The 17,183-nt window shown below is 41.9% G+C and overlaps 1 protein-coding gene across 2 annotated transcripts in view; it reads left to right on the forward strand.

Moving 5' to 3' along the window:
• TDO2 (tryptophan 2,3-dioxygenase) overlaps positions 1-17,183 on the forward strand; it is a 128,548-nt gene that overhangs the window by 61,712 nt on the left and 49,653 nt on the right. For both annotated transcript variants that reach the window (XM_078600824.1, XM_078600825.1), the window contains 2 exons: positions 9,057-9,243; positions 11,027-11,134. In XM_078600824.1, coding sequence (XP_078456950.1) covers positions 9,057-9,243; positions 11,027-11,134 — 295 coding nt within the window. The remainder of the gene's footprint in view (positions 1-9,056; positions 9,244-11,026; positions 11,135-17,183) is intronic.

Below are 17,183 nucleotides of genomic sequence, written 5' to 3' on the forward strand. Positions count from 1 at the left end.
ACCGGTGGGCTAAAGCAGTGAACTATTTGTCTTTTGTCAACGTGACACTTTTTTTACTGATTGGCCGTGTCGGGTGGTGGAGGGTTACGACACATTTATAAATAACGCGATCTAAACCCAAAAATCGTTGATTATGAACAATATTGGTCGCGAAAGCCTACGTGTTAAACTGACCAAACATACTTCTTTATGGCCTAGTCTCACCAGTGTCAGACCAGAAAACAACGCCAAAAGGTGAACAGTACAAAGACAATGCACGTATCAGAGCACTTATAGCTCGGGTCGAGCAGTTACATCTATGGTGGGATACTACAGGTAGTCCTCTACTTACGGTGGAGATGCGTTACGACGACCCCATCGTGAGTAAAAAATATCGTAAGTCGAAGATGGCCGATCCTACCCAGGAGTCTTAAAGAACGGTGGTAATTTAGCAAAACGGTGGTAATTTAGCAAAACAGCAATTGACAGTACCGTACTGTATAAACTATATACTGGATGTATTTATTCATTACAATACTGTATTGCACAGTAAAATGTAAAGTAAAAAAACAACTAGGTAAATTCTTAGCCTACCTACATGAACTGCAATTTAATAGAACGTTTTTTCAGGAAACAATCTTATCTGCATCACACAAGGCGTACATCCCGGAAGCTTCCCAACATACAGTATCGTACCTCGTACGCTGCTGCGTTTGCCTGCCGCGCGAAATTTAGAATATTTTACAATTTTGTCGTATCGCTGTCGCCATCGTAAGATCGAAATGTCGTAAGTCGGACCATCGTAACTCGGGGACTATCTGTACTAGGTCAGATCTTGGAGCTCGGGTCACATGAGCTGGTGAATCTGACAGTGGGTAGAAAGCATTGGCAACGAGGCGTGGTGGCTTTCGTAGCTTTGGTCGTGATGAAACATTGATCTTAGCCTTTTCAGGATAAAAAAAAGAAAGCTGTGAAGCTTCATTCATCAAACCTTGAGGGCTTGTGCATCAGACGGGCAATTGGCAATGTCTCTGTCACATTTCTAATCACACGTCTTTGACATTTTCTGAGGTATTCACCCTTGACAGTAAACTATAACATGCATTATTTAGCGTTCATGTCCCATAAAACTGCCGCGGCAACAACACCAACAATGCCGCACTGCAAACCAGTAAACCTAGCTATGAGTGCCAAAGCACACTATGTGAAAAAGTACATAACTAGTCACCAGCAGACATCTGATGTTCAACATCCTAACCACTGAATATCACATATTAAAAATGTATATGTTTAATAAATATATGTCATGATTTGTTCTGGGGGGTGTGGCGGGGGGGGAAAGAAAATATAATTAATTGTGTTTCATACGTGAAACATTATACAGTATTTTACGGACAATGCAGCAGTAAAAGAACAGCATAAAGAGCTGCATGCTGATGACTTCGTTACTCGTTGCTTTGGCCAGCTGCTGCATGCGATTTGAACCATTTTAATGATTGATTTTTAAGATGGGAGAACACAGTTGTACTTATTCACATATGTCACTCGCGTGCATTAGTCTTCGATATGCCTGTGTGTGTGGGCTTGGGCATTGTGCACTGCGTTTGTATTTTCATGGGGGGTGATTGCATAGTGGGTGGCCTAATGCGCTACTATTTTGGTAACTGATTCATGGTCACGCACACCACCATCACCAATTGTTTTATCTACTCTGCTGGGACCTCTTTTAGGATGACTCAGCCGAAATTAAGGACCTTGTGCATTATGGTCCACACAAACACTTGGGAGACAATGTGAATGGGTTTGGGACTGGAAACATTTTCTTTAGAGTATTTGGCTGCTATACATTTTCACATGATAAACCACTTCGTTGAGCTATCAGTTATGGCCAAGTCCCTGCTGAAAAAGAGCTGTATAGCTCAGTGGGCATTACCTGGTAAAATATCAATAGTATAGTTAATTCATTTTCTCTTCATGTGTGAAATGTAATCATATCTCAAGCCCCCCCCCTCCCCATGTTATCCTGGTTGTGCTGTTGACGCCATGCCATGAGAAGTAGAATCCATCCACATAAGCCCCCTTGATTAAAGAACGAAGTAGATATTACGGAACTTCTTCTGAAAACCCTTGAAGTGACCTCTTCCACAAATTACGGTGGGCAGCACTTTCCTACCCGCCCTGCTCCATATTAATATCAGTTATATGACATGAAAACCATTTTTCTTCATTTTCAGAATTGAAATTTGATATAGCTGTGGCCAGTCTGAAATCATCATCTCACTGAGCATGAGAAACTGATTTGAGCACCGGATTCAAACTCAGGATTCCAGTGGTGCTATCTCAGCGCTCTCACCTTTGAGCTACCCAGTGTCACAACAAAGCTTCATGGGCCACTAACAGTACCGGTTCAACAGCTTGCTTCGATAAATAGCACATCCAAGGCATTGGGTGATAGTGGAGCACAGTTGGGACACCTGGCGCTTTGGAGCAAGAAGAGCCTGGGTTCGATTCCCAACTCAGGTGCCTTGTGGAGTTTGAATATTCTCCCCCTGTTCTGCATGCGTTTCCTCCTCATGCTATCAAAAAGCACAACACAATGTAACTTTTATTGGCCAAACATCCGAATGTTTAACAAATACTTGCAAATGACTCAATTGGGATTACGAACAGCAAAAATTTGGCAGGACTCTCCTGACAAAGGGTAGGCTTTCCTGGATAAACAATAATAATAATGCATCTACTTTATTGCCATAATCACATTCTGTATTGTTATCTGTATATGAAGATAACTGGCGGATTGCTCAGCTGTTATAGCACCTGGCTCGCGACGATAAGGACATGCGTTAATATCCCAGTCGAGGGTTAATTTTGCCTTTCATCGCTTAGGGGCCAGTACAATTGTAGTAGAGTTCACGACTCTTGGACGCCGGAGTTGGAGGCACACGGGTTTATTCCACACAGCACGGTTGTGGCATACAACACTAGAGGGGGTATCGGCCCCCTCACCCGGCTAGCTGGGGATACACGCGCTAGCTACTCCTAGTCTGCCTCCTAGTCCTCCACTAACGGGCTAGGGGAGGCTATCTGGCCCGACACTGGTAAGTCGGGCCCGGTACCCTGAGTCCCAGACCAGCTCTGACAGGAGCACCGGCTCTGGATCTCGGGACCACGCCGCTGGCTCGGTCCTGTTCGGCCCTGATAAGGACGGCGAACCAGGGGAGTCCAAGGCTCTAGCTAAGACGTCTTCAGTCTTCACTGGTTAGCTTAACATTCTCCCCGAGCCCTCCGACACATCCCCTTTTATACCCAACCCCCCCCTTGAGGGGTGGGGCCCCGGGGGATCATAACTCCGAATCAGCCCCCCCGGGGTGCCTGGCGCGGACGTCGTAGAGAGCACCTCCCCGTGCACTTACGTAGCCCCGCCCACTGTGTTTGTTTGCCATAAGCTGCCATGCATAACGGGCTCTCTCTCTAACACCCCTACACAATGATTACTACATGAAAATAAGTTAATAATAGTTGTGATTTATATTGACTCGTCCACGGCATAGTAATGTGAAATTTGCATTGGCTCGGGGCTGAATAAGATGAGAAGCACCTAATGCTCATTTGAGCAGGTAACTGCTTTGATTTTCAAATGAACATGAAGGTAGGTTGCAAGACTAAATTAACGTGGTTGTTACGTATTATATGAACGGTAAGTATTTAACAATGTATTGATTCATTGACTCACACAATTATACGCGAAGAAGTATACACATAAGATAAAAAAAATTCGAATTGTTACTTTGTTAGTTCATATGGTCACTGTAGCCGCTCATGGTGTTATGATGCACCACGATGCTAATACATATGAAGTGATCCCTGTATCACATTGCAATGCAATCCGCTAATGTATGTATATTGAACTTCTTTCACACCGTACGCAGCCAACCCTGTTAATCGGAGGTGTGGGGGAAGGACAGAAAACTAAACACGAAAAGCAGTTCTAAAGAAATGCGTTTTCAATTTAGACTTAAAAGTGCATCGCTCAAGTGGCTTCATAATTTCGGAATGAAGAACGTCCCCGAATGACGATGATGACGTGAATTGTCATTCGGTGGTTCAGTTATGGATTTGACGTAAGTCGTACTCCATAGTTCTCCCACATGTTTTCGGATTGTACCTCGTAATGCCCGGCATAATGTCCGATGTTTCACTCCCAAGTGTTGGGAGATTATTCAGGAAACGATCCTGCAGCTCCCCCGGTTCAATAGTGTTGCTGCTGTCGTTTGCTGCTTCTGATTGACTCAGCTTTCCTGCGCAGGCCAGGCTGCTTGTTTATTTTTGGCTTCGTCTGGGAGGAAAGAGTACTAGTTAGCAAGGCTAAATTGCGTGAAACAATAACACATTCACGTAGCAATTATCTGCAACAGAGCTTAGCTCATCTCGCCACTGTGTGTTTGTCAGCTAATTTCAATTTCACGTGGCCGACAGAAATTTAACCTTGGCAGATGTCCAGTGGTGTTGGCTGGATATTGTCACATTGACCCGATCCCCCCGAAGATACCTAGCCACTGGGACACACGCGTCTGCTGATGCTCAAGTGACACACATCATCTCCAGCCCTCACTCTTTTCTCCCAGCTTGCCCAGCCTTTATTTGTGCGTTACACATATCGATTTCCATCCACCCAATTGGTCGGCACTGTGGCGGAGCACAGGACTCACGATGAGAAGGTCATGGAATCGAATTGGCTCTCGGTTCCTACTCAGTGGGAAAATGGATACCGCTTTTTGAGAAGATAACAGTGGTGGTCTTGGCGAAAGCGTGGCTCTTTTCTGGCTCTCGTCATGTGTCCTGATGGTGCCAATAGATAGACCGCTGAGACGCTATCGAAAGACTTTGAATTCGGCACGCACCGAATTTATTTACGTGTTTCAGCAGTAAAAGTCGGCCCGAGTTCAATGTAATGTCTGCAAAACGTATTTAAAAGTCTGGGCAATTTTACTATATTCAGTCCCAGTCCATTTGAAAGTACCACGTTTGAGTGTGGTGCTTTGGACTAAACGAAGCGATTCATGTTTACGTTCTCAGACCCCCCCCCCCCACCATGGACAAACAATCCACTTATCGCATTCAACTAAAATCCCTCATTAAGAATGTGTACTTCAATTGCAGGAATAGTGCAACAGCCCAACCAACTTGTTGTTTAGCGAAAAAAAGTATGCAAATGAATTCAGAAAGCAAGCTTATTTAATATACGTTTTCGTGAATTATATCGAGTGCCATTTACGCAGCTTTTGAGACAAAACCATTCTCAACCATTTGTATTGCCTTCATAAAAATGAAATGACCAATTTGTAGATCAAACGTTTAGTGTGTTTGCAGTATATTATTTCAACCTTTGTGAGTAATATAAAGTAATTTACAGGATGATTTTATTTTTAAAATCACCGCAAAATGTTATTTAATGATTACAGTGCCTGCTAGCATATTAAACAAATAAATTAATACTTCAAGCATTCAGCTATAACTTACTATGAAATTACCAAACAAATGTTTTCTTTCAGTCTTTAAAATAAACAATACACGGAATGCAATGTTTGTATGAAGAGCTAACACTGTGTACTTGCATAGAAACGAGATCATGTGAACACTTAGTTGGTAAATTTTTTGTTATTGAAATCAAAAACAGATTTGCATCATGTAACACCCAATGTGCTATTTTACAATTTTTTTTATCACTTAATATTCAAGGCACTGTGACGATTTTTTTACAGTTATGAATAGTGAGTGAAATTATTTCACATTAGTATCCAACAAATCAACGTGGGTACATCAAATATTTACATCGAGCTATCTTGATATCGCTCCAGTTGTGCAATTAGCACGGTGGGCTACGTATGGTGCGAAAAAAGTTCAGTTCAACATATAAGCTCGTATTGCGCTCAATTAAAGACATCACGTGAGCATTGTGCAGATTTTTGACCAATTACTTACTCGAGAAGAATTTGGCAAAACATTCCTGGAAAAAAAACGTTTAGGACTCCAGAGGCTTTGTTAGAGATCCTGTGACGCTATTGGAGAGAGAGTAGGCCATGTGTGCCAGTGTCACCGTTCACGTTTGAACAATTACCTGCACATTACATACCTATGGTAAAAACGGATCGAGTGTTACCTCACTGGCCCTACTGGCACACGGTAACTGCCAGTAACAATGCAGCACTTTTGTGGTAGCCTTGCGCTATGAAGATGGTGCGAACACCAATTCTACCAAACTCGTGTTATCGTTATTGCCAATAGCCTTAGTGAAAATTCAGGCTTTCAGGGCAAAATGGGACTTGTTATTCATGGGAGGCTAAGAGAGAATCACCACTGCACTGCACGTAACCCACATTGATGGGCTTTTGTCAACGAAACACAATGACTTGTCATCCCACCTATGCCATTCTGCACACAACCCTTCATTGGTCTGAGCCACTTTGGCAGATCTCTCGCATATCTCCTCGGTAATGGATAAAGGGTCAGCCCTGGAATGTCTTGATTACGCCACTGCTGGCAGAAGGGATCCGAATAGAGAGAGATCGAGAGAGATCCGATAGATTGGTGCCACAATGGCCAGACGTATTGGAAGAGGTGAGAGTATCCACCACTTGACCCCACCACACGCAACCTGCCCGGCGGATGACTGGTTGAATCCATGTACACTGGGAGATCGAACCGGCGACTCCTGCATTTCAAATTGAGTGTGTGGACCGTTACACTAGGGAAGCATCCCTGCTAAGTTCTGCGATATTACTTTAAATCAGAGGGGAAATTGGTGAAATTGGCAGATTTCTGATCAAAATGCAACAATGTTACTGCAGTAGAAAAATCAATTATATGAAAAGTACTTTAATAAATGAAGTTTCACTCTAAATGTTTGAGTGACTTTCAATCCTGCGTTGTGATTACTGCGTAATAGCTGAAATTACCTGTAATAGTGTTAACTCTTGGATAAGCATTTCAATCATTGCATGATTGTCCAGGTACATCCTCCCCACATTACTTGATACATTTTTTTATCTGGTCTAACGTTGAAAATTTTCAAGCCCTGTGTGAGCAGTGGTCAGAAGTGAATATTTCATGGATTTATATTTGTAATTATAATAATATTTTGATTGTGATTACAACACTGTACAATAACACATGTGCAATGTTAAAAAAATGCTAATTTATTTCAGTGGAGAGTGGCATCTTGGTGATTGTTGCTGGGCCTATAGCTGCATGATTTTATAGACATTGCACATTTGTTACGGAAGTAAATGCTCATTTATGGCTAATTGTATTGCAGTTACACTGTAATTACTGTCTTAGAAGGTTAGCGAAAATTGCAGTTTATTAAAAAAAACTTTACTTCGTTCGTATGTTTATATAAAATCTTGACTTAACGCTTTCATGACTGCAGGAATTCATATCCTTTGGGTCTTTCGGTAAAGTCACGTACTGTAGATAGGTTAAAAGAAAATAACAAAAAATGACGACGTTTCGATCACAACTCAAGCGATCGTCGTCAGGAGGAGAAAAGAGGAAAGCTGCTGAGGAAGACTGTTTAAAAGGTTTAAAATGGATGTAGCCCAAGGGTCATCAACGAAGTGGGCGGGGCTAGTGATGTTAATGTGAGAAATTAGCATGTTAATGTAAGATCGGATGGCGACTTCCACGACGATGGCGCGGAGGTGGCTTTGTTAACATGAGAGATTAGCATGATTAAACCCGTTTCTTGAGCACAGTGAGTTGATGGTATGAGTGGTCACTGACCTCATTTTTTTTACCAGGATAGGGCATATTCAACAGAACATGGAAACAGTGTCCCTATAATAAGAGTGTAGAAGTAAGTCCCAATGCCAATTCTGCAGCTGTTTTCTGCCACAAGCTATTGTGTGTATGCCGAGTTTCTTTTGCTCCGTACATAGCTAACCATGCTAATCGGAGGTGTGGGGAAGGACAACAAGCTAAACACTAAAAGCGATTCTCAATAAATCAGTTATCAATCGAGATTTTAAAGTGTATAGCTCCCAGTTGCTTCCTAATATCGCGCGACTCACTGTGATAAATACTTCATGCTTCATATTATGACATACAACCAATAAAGAATCGCAGTGTACATGTAAAACCCAAACTACCATATTTATCATGACATGAATGAGTTAAAGTTTATTTGTTTCACCAACCGAGAACTAAAGAGATCAGGGTCGTATAATTTTCAAGAGTGGGTCAGTTATTTTGTTTGGAAGATTTTGTTATTCATCATAGAAGTTTTTTGGTTACATCGCATAAATATAAATGTTTTTTTGGGTTAGATCATGTAAATATATAAATGTGTCGTTAAACCCGCCACCACCCAACACAGCCACTTAGTAACGTTTGTCACGTAAACAGAACATGCAAATTCGTTATTAGTACAGCATACCAGTGTCTTGGAGACCAAATCCACAACATTTACAATCTGAGTACAACGTTTCGCCAGTAATTAGAACTATCATCATCAGGTGACAGCCAGAGTTGTGGAGAAATTACTCCTGTTTGGGTCTTAAATACTCATATTCACGCGATCTAACCCAAAAACCTCTATTATGGGATAATGCTAGTCGTGAAAGCCTACTACTACTATGAGGTGTTAAAGGTTTTGTTAGGTGTACTTCCCCCCTGCCCCCACTTCTTTTTCCTTTTGCTCCTCTTCCCCTTGCCTGCCCTTTCCCGTATAACAACCCAACCGCTACCCGCTGCTCGCAGTCCCTGCCTACGTGAGTGGGGCAAGTGAGCCCAATATCGCCCACCCCCTTCCCAGGACTCAGGAATACTGAGTTCAGACTTTGGTCCATTGAATTTCTGTACCCCCCCCCCGGCCCTTGTTAAGTTCGTGCCTTTTACCGGGCTCTTGTTAAATTTTTTAAAATAAGAATAAGAAAGCACATTTTTTATAGCACATACGTGCATTTTAAGAGATATAATGATAAGTAACAAATAACAATGGTAGAATATAACAACGTAAACAAATAAGAGTGACCCAGTGAATGTTCTCATTTGAAGACGATCACTTGGACTTCCCACAGGCACTACCTGTCACCCGCGTCTGGGTTCCAGAGTTTGCAGTTCCGCATGCTCGAGAACAAGATTGGCGTTCCGGACAGCCTGCGCGTGCCGTACAACAAGCGCCACTACCGCGACAGCTTCCGGGGAGAGGAGTTTGAGAAGCTGCGCTTGTCGGAAATCGAGCCCACGCTCCTGCAGCTCGTTCAGGTGAAGGGGGCTCGAACTCGGAATGGCCTTCGTATTTTTTTTTCACTGTCGGTGCAGCAAATGCTTGGCACCTTCAAATTCACTGGCGTCGTCGTTGAAAAAAAATGAGCACAAACGTTTCAGCACTCTTCAATTCGAGTTTCACGGTAGAAGCGTGTTGGTGGGTGCCTACGTAACTAGGGTTGACATTGAATGCTAAAAGCCCAGCGTTAAAACGCTTCTCGCTTGTGTACGTGTATTTGCATGTGCGTGTGCATATGTACGTACTAGGGAGTGATAATAGTAGGGGTTAGCGCGCTGCGCTACGAACCCGGCGGCCCGAGTTTGATTCCCTGCTTCAAAATTAAGATGATTATCTGAACCGCTCCTGGGCCTCTCCTAGGTCGACTCAACTGCGGCAGAGCACTACACTCACAATTCGACAGTTGTGAGTTAAAATACATTTGTTGAATGACTGAGCCCATCGTTGTATGTACTGTATGTTGAACTTCTTTCGCACCGTACGTAGCCAACCGCGCTAATTGGAGGTGCAGGGGAAGGACAACAAACTGAACACAAAAAGGAGTGCTAAAGAAATTAGTTTTCAACCTATACTATTTTAAAATGCACAGCTTTAGCGGTTTTCTGATATCGGAAGGAAGAGCGTTCAAGACGGCCACAGGAAGGCATCTGAAAGAGCTGCAGGATTCGGTGGCCATCTTTGTTTATTACTCTGAGGTTGATCAAATCCGGTACCTATTTTGTGAGAAGCCAATAGCGAGACGCCCCATTGTAGACACCTCCTCATATAAGCATGGAGGGATTTTTACTCTAACAAAAAAAGGATGACCGCTGTGGAAACAGAATAACTCAATCAATTAATGTAACGGGGCGAAAATTATGCCACCATCAGAATATTACGAGCGATGGCGATGAAGTGCATTAGATGTAATTCAAGAGCTGATAACCGAAGTAGGATGATAAAGAACTGCTATTGTGTAGTGACATTTCCACAAGTGTTTTTTTTTTTGCTGAAGAGATTATGAACCATAATGCCCTCTTGTTTGGATAAACGATAATAATGAACATAGTATACCCTATACAGTGTAAACATTTGGTGAAATTTTCCTTTTTTGTTTCCTCCAAAAAGTAATATTTAAACTGAGCAAGGTCAATTTGCTGAAATACGTATAACCAGGTGATGTTTTTACAATGCTATATTGGTTTATACCAGCTGCATTAAATGTTCTGGGAGGTCAAGTGTGTGGCATTGTAAGACTGGTTTATATTTTCATTAAAACATGATTGTGGGCTCTTAATAAAATTCACGTCACCAGCACTTGCTCTCATGTGCTGCATTCTGTAAAATAATGTTTCAGGTCAAATCAAATATCAAGGGAAATTTTACAGGAATGTATAACCAATTACAGTTGGTAATGGCCCACATAATAGCGTGAATTTCTTGGATGATTCTTTTAGGCAAATGCAGACATAGTTTTCTACACTTGCTAGTGTTCAACATACTTCACATGATTCTATTAAAAGCCACACTCTTTGGCTAGAAAAATAATGCTTTAACTCTCTCATGCATGAATAATTTAAAGCAAAATAATGTTTCATGGTTTAATATGATTTCAGTCAAAGGAACTCTGAAATATTTTTAATAAAAAAAAAAACCTAATTTTTCACACAATTCGTGTTCACTATAAGTGTGTCAGCAAGGACGGCATACATTTTGCCTCCGTATTCAAAAGTTTTTTTTTTATTGTTGTCAACAATTGTGATTACTCTGTGTTTTTTTCAGGAGTGGCTGGAGAGGACCCCAGGTTTGGAGGCGGGCGGCTTCAACTTCTGGGAGAAGCTGAAGAAAAGTGTCTCTGAAAGGTTGGAGGAAGAGGCTTGCAAGGCCAAGGTGGGGACCTCTCTTCTGTTTGTTTTGCTTGAGAAAGCCACTCACTCACGAGATGCGTGGCCAGCACAGGGTCATAGCAGCCTTCTGCTGTGCAAGGACCTTCACTCGAAGCTCCAGGATCTACCTTGGCCTGTAGCAGACATAACAGCAGCAGCCTGTGGCTTCTGCGCCCATGTGTGGTAATATGTTAACTACCTCACCTGGTATACAGGTGGTTGTGGGTTCGATCCCGACCTTGATGCCTGTATATTTGGAGTTTACATGTTCTTCCCGTGATTGTGTGGATTTTTCTTCAGGTCCTCCGGTTTTTCCCTCTGCTGTAAATGTCTACGTGATATGCCACTTCTTTGCGCTATCATTTGTGGCCAGGTCGCTTCTGAAAAAGAGCTCTGTGGCTCAGTGGACCCTACTTGGTAGTTTATAGTTTGAGTTTATGCGAGAGCCGTGTCCAGTCGCTTCCCCCAGTTCTCGTGCCGCGTCGTCAGGTCGCGTACACAGAGGTAGAGGGGGCAGTGTGAGCCGGCGTGTTGACGACCGTCCGTCTGGCGCCGTCCGAACAGAGCCCGCCGGGCGCCCCCGCGGGTCTTGGGCCAGCGCATTACGCCCAGACCGGTCGCAATCTCTCTTTTTGTAGCTCGTAAAGTAGGACGCCAGTGGACGCCGAGGATGCGACGCATGAGACAGTGGGGTCGGAGTCGCCATCCCGTGCACTCTGCATACATTCCCACGTTGTGACGAGTACAGTTTGTTTCAACAAAAGCAAGAGGCGTGCACTTTGCTAGACGCTGTGCTCAAGGTGATAATGAATATGGAGGTTTAGAAATGTCACAATAACCAATGCAAATGTATGCAGTAATATTTCAAGAGCGGTCAAAATTCAGGGTGACTCGTGTGATAACTGTTTTAAGTCATGGGAAGAGATGGCTGCTGTGTGGTCTGAAACTGCTACATATATCCATGTTTGGAGACACAACAGTGAGACTTATGATGTCATTCGAGTAATCTCGAAAAGAATGCATCTTACATTTCATATCACAACAGCTGTACAGTGTTTAGTGTCCCAACAATGTTTTACTGCTAAATAATGTAATAAAATAAATGTACTGAATATTATGTAAAAAAGTAATGCAGTGTTTGGAAATAAATTTAGAAGCAGAAGGAGGAGCTGTGGATTAGTAAACACCTGCAGGTTAAAGACTTAATTTTGTCTGAAGTAAAGTGGGCTTGTGCAGGACATGTTTTAGAAGGGTTTTTTAGAAGGGATGATAGCCAGCATATGAGAATTAAAATGTAATGTCAGCCCTTGGGGATGGAGAGAATACATTCGCATTTGTATGTATGTTGAACTTCTTTCGCACCGTATGTAGCCAACTGTGCTTATTGGAGGTGCAGGGAAAGACAATAAACTAAACACATATAGCAGTTCTAAAGAAATGCATAGCTCCAGTGGCTTTTTGATATCTGAAGGAAGAGCTTTATAGACGGCCACAGAAGCGTGTATGAAAGTGCGCGATGCAGTGACTGTCTTTGTTTGATGGTTAGCCAAGGGATGACCGGAGTACATGCGATGGTTTTTGTTCCTTGACGAGATCAGCAAGGTATTGTGGTTCAGTTGTGGCAAGAACTTCGTATGTAATGAGTGCGACCTTATGTATCGTTCGGCAACCAGAGGCTAAAGCAGCCCGGCTAGCAAGCAGATGGAGTTATGGGACCTTTCTTGCCATGTTAAAATACAACAATAGGTTTTACCCTTTCTGGTAATAAAACAGTTGTGTCAAGATGTTAAAACACCAAACATAATCCTTATTCAAGGAATCCTGTCTGCATTAACCACACGTACTTGTGGTGAACATGCAAACAAAAACATGCTCTGATTATATATGGATTGTCTTTGAAACTGATTGGCCTACACCAGACAGCCTTCTTTATGGCCGAGTCTAACCAGTGTCAGACCAGAACACAATGCCAAAAGGTGAAGAGTACAAAGACAATGCACGTAGTTGCTCAACCGGAGCTCTCAATGGCCTGATAGTGCATTGTCGTTGTGCTGTTCGCCCTTTGACGTTCTCTGGTCGAACACTTTGAGACGAGCCTCAAAAAAAATCTGTCTCTGGTGTGGACCAATCAGTTTCAAAGACGATGCATATTTTATCAGCGCATTTCTGTTTGCATGTTCACCACAAGTACGTGTGGTTAATGCAGACAGGATTCCTTGAATAAGGATTCTGTTTGGTGTTTTAACATCTTGACACCTGTTTTATTGCCTGAAAGGGTTAAACCTATTGTTATAAGGAGATGGAGTGATGGAATTCAGTTTGTGTGCAAATTCTGGGTGGACTGTTTACTTAAAACCTGATGAAAAGCCTGTTTAGGGGATCCAACTGGCGACCTCCGGCATGCAAACCTTTACCTACCGCGGCAGCGTCCCTCCTGTGTGCTTACATCCCTTAACTACAAACTCGTTAATTTGTCTTGCTCTGTGCCCTTTTGAATGCACTAACAGCAGTGCTAGTGGGATGGTGTCAGTACGTGCCATTGTAGTAAACATTAGTGAGTAAATGCTGAAGTGGCCAAACTGACGGAAAAAAAGGAGTGTTGATGTTTATTATGTTTGATAAAGAGGTGACGCATGACCCATTAGGAACGACATCGCTGAGGGCTATTGAAGAGTTTGTCTTCCATTTTAACCTTCTGTGAAATTAAGAAAGGAACAATGAGCATGCAGGATGCAATGTGCCAACTCGAAAACCGTCACAAGTGCATTGATGATGTACATTTCCTAATTCCGAGAAGCCATACTCATACCCTTTTTTATTAGTCATTAAATTTCTCTAAATTATTTTTAGACATTTGTTTGATCAGAAAAAAACATCGCTGGATCTCAATACACTTCTTCAGGATGGTGTAATTATATATATTTTTAATAAAGGGCCATTATCCCCATGTGTTTAACCAATTAAGTAATTTGCGAGTAATTTTTTGTTCAAATTAAAACCATAGTTATTCAAACCATGTCGTAAGGCCTTTAACGTCCACCACCGTGCAGAAGCCAATATTTGCACTAAATACATGGCAGGATTAACCAGGGCGGCCCCGGGGTCTTGAACCACAAATCTTTGCAGCGAGAGGCAACAATCTACCACCGGCCCTGTAAAGTTGTTTTGAGACATATTATGAAATGTCTAGCTGGGAATGCATTATATTTCCCAATTGCATAAGATGTATTTAGTATGTCAGAACTCCTCACATCCGTGACACTTGGGGGAGACATCTTAGCACCTTTGCAGATGAATCCTCATTAACTTGTGAATGAAGCGGACAGCATAATACCAGGAGTGCACCCATCTCATTAGATGTCAGCAGCTAAGCCGGGTTGAGCCTTGATAGTGCTCAGATGGGCAACTACTACCATGCAATAAACAGGTGCTATAGGCTGCCGCGGGCCAATGTTGTCACAGAGTGCAATGCGGTAAAAGCCATTGCTAAAGCGTACTCTGCTCAAACGTTGCCTTCACTAACTCACACTGAGTTGTATGGGGAAGTATGATCAAATGATCCCCACAGTGGACTGACAAAAAGGGCTGTACATGTACATATATACATGGACATTGTACCGCAGCTGTTATCATGGATACCACGATAGCAGCCTCACTCGGTACTGTGCAGGAAAGAGAGGCAACGTGCTATACCTCGCTGCTGTTGCAGCATCAATTGTGAGTGGAATAGTGGTGAAGATGACACCTCCAACATAATTAAACATTATTACACATGATGATGACGATGATGATGATCATCATCGTCCTCATCAAACTCTGAATCTGCTCTCAAAGCATTTGAGATGTATCACAATCATCAGCCATTGTCCATCCACTGCTGGATGAAAGCTCTCCCCAATGCCAAAGCCATCCTCATGGACCTGCAAAGCCACAATCCATACACTCCTGCACACATAGCCTGATAACATCGCTCCATCTCCACAGTGGTAATGCACTTCATTGGCTGCAGTTTCATTACTGGTCTCGTCCGTGAGTTTGTATGTATGTATGAGATGCAGTGTTGTGATTAGCGCACTGCACTTTGAACCGAGTTGCCAGAGATCAATTCCCATCCACGGCTAACATCGGTGGTGATTATTTGAAATGGTCGTGGGCTTCCGCGAGGCGGACTTAGCTTCACATTAGTATTCAGAGCGGTGTGTAAATGTCAGCACCAGGGAGACAAAGGCAGACAGGCGTGGATCTAGCCACACCCCCCCCTATTCCCATTGTGCGGCGTTCCGGCCTTCATAGGTGCTACTCGCTAACAGCACTTTCCCAAACAGCCTGTATAAGCTACATGGGGATCATTGCCTTCATATATGTTTTATTTATCTGTTAATTAGATGTATAGCGCTGGTTAATAATATAATGCCTTAAAGCGAGTTTAACGTTTCTATATTTGAGTACAAATTGCATTTCAATTATTTCATTTTACAGGGTTAGCTTTTCATAACTGTAATATTTATTTCTAGTTGGAGATTTTCATTTTCTTGTTTCACATAATTCGGTGTGCTGTGTAAACAAATTGTTGAAAAGCCACATTCCAATTGCAGCGACTATTTGATTAATCACATTCTGTTTCAGTCAACTTCTCATGGAACGTCAGATGGATGAGCAAACCATGGCCAGGGAAGCCTCACCGAGCCTCATGACTCTTTTTCAGAAGGATCCTGCTAAGTTTTCACAGTAGAATAGCGATGGTTGCTATGTAGATTCAAATTGAGGAATTTGTGGGTTATATGCCATATTAACTCACAAGCTATTTATTGGGTGGCCATATGTTTTGCCAAAGAGTTGTATGCTGGCCAATTCAATGCCACTACAAATATGCATTGTTTTTCAACTATTTGCCTGGCTGGGTTGTGAACCTTTTGAATGGAACAACTAGTTCAACATACATACGACACAATTTAGATGTAAAGCTTTCGTGACTGCAGGGATTCATATTCTTGGTTCTTGTTTTATATTAATATTATTTTATTATTTCCCTTCTACATGACTTTACCAAAAGAACCAAGAATATACATACAACAACATAGTGTAATGTTGCACATTATGTGCCTTTAGCATGCACAATGAAAATGCCAGTGAACCGTTTGTTCTACTGTATATACCTACAGGATGATTTAAGATACATATGTCACTGTGTAGGCCTCTTAATACAATTAAAATCGATCCGTGTTAAGTCTGTAGTCTCCAAGTTAGCTGAATTAAGCTAAAATATTAATTTGAGCTGGTGATTCACTTTTAATTATAATTAATGTTCCGTATTTATTAATCAGAATAAGACATTGACTTGTACTGGTCTCAGAAGATACAAAATAAATTAAAAAATGTTTTATTAATTCACTCGTTTTGATGTTATAACTTGAAAATGTCTGCGTTTAAAATCAGCCCAACATCTATCAATGAATTTTGCCTGACTTTACCTTCAGAAGTTGTACATCAACTGCTTGCAAAAAAAGCAGAAAAGCAGGAATAAAACGTTGCTGTCATCAGCATAATTGGTCAATTCCTGACCTCCTTGAAACAAGATGACATTGCTAGATGTTATTAACTAGAATGCTTTGAAGATGACAACATACTATTGATTCTTACAATCATGGTTTAAACAGTCTATACCTTGTTTGCTTCCCTGTTCAAATACTTCCTTTTTCAAGGTGAAGTACAAATTTTATTGCAACGTCTATGCAAGTATTGTAGACATGAGTATTTATCATAGAAATGAATCGTTAGGCAAGGCGACAGCTTGGGAAGCCTTTCATTCGTAAATGGCTAGATGATAATGACTACAATGATCAGAATCAGAATCTTTATTTATCCCGGAGAAATCCGATGAGCTATTAAGCTGTTTTTTTTGCAGATGTCCAGTAGGGGTACGGGGTCAGAAAGTTAGAACAACAAACACAATACAAAAAACGATAGCAGTTCAAAGTATAGGAAAGGTAAGCAAATCACTAAAACTAAATAAGTAAAATAGATAAAGTATATGAGTTCATATACACAAATTC

Source organism: Lampetra planeri, chromosome 15 (genome assembly GCF_965212315.1).
Source record: "Lampetra planeri chromosome 15, kcLamPlan1.2.h2, whole genome shotgun sequence".
Lineage (NCBI taxonomy): Eukaryota > Metazoa > Chordata > Hyperoartia > Petromyzontiformes > Petromyzontidae > Lampetra > Lampetra planeri.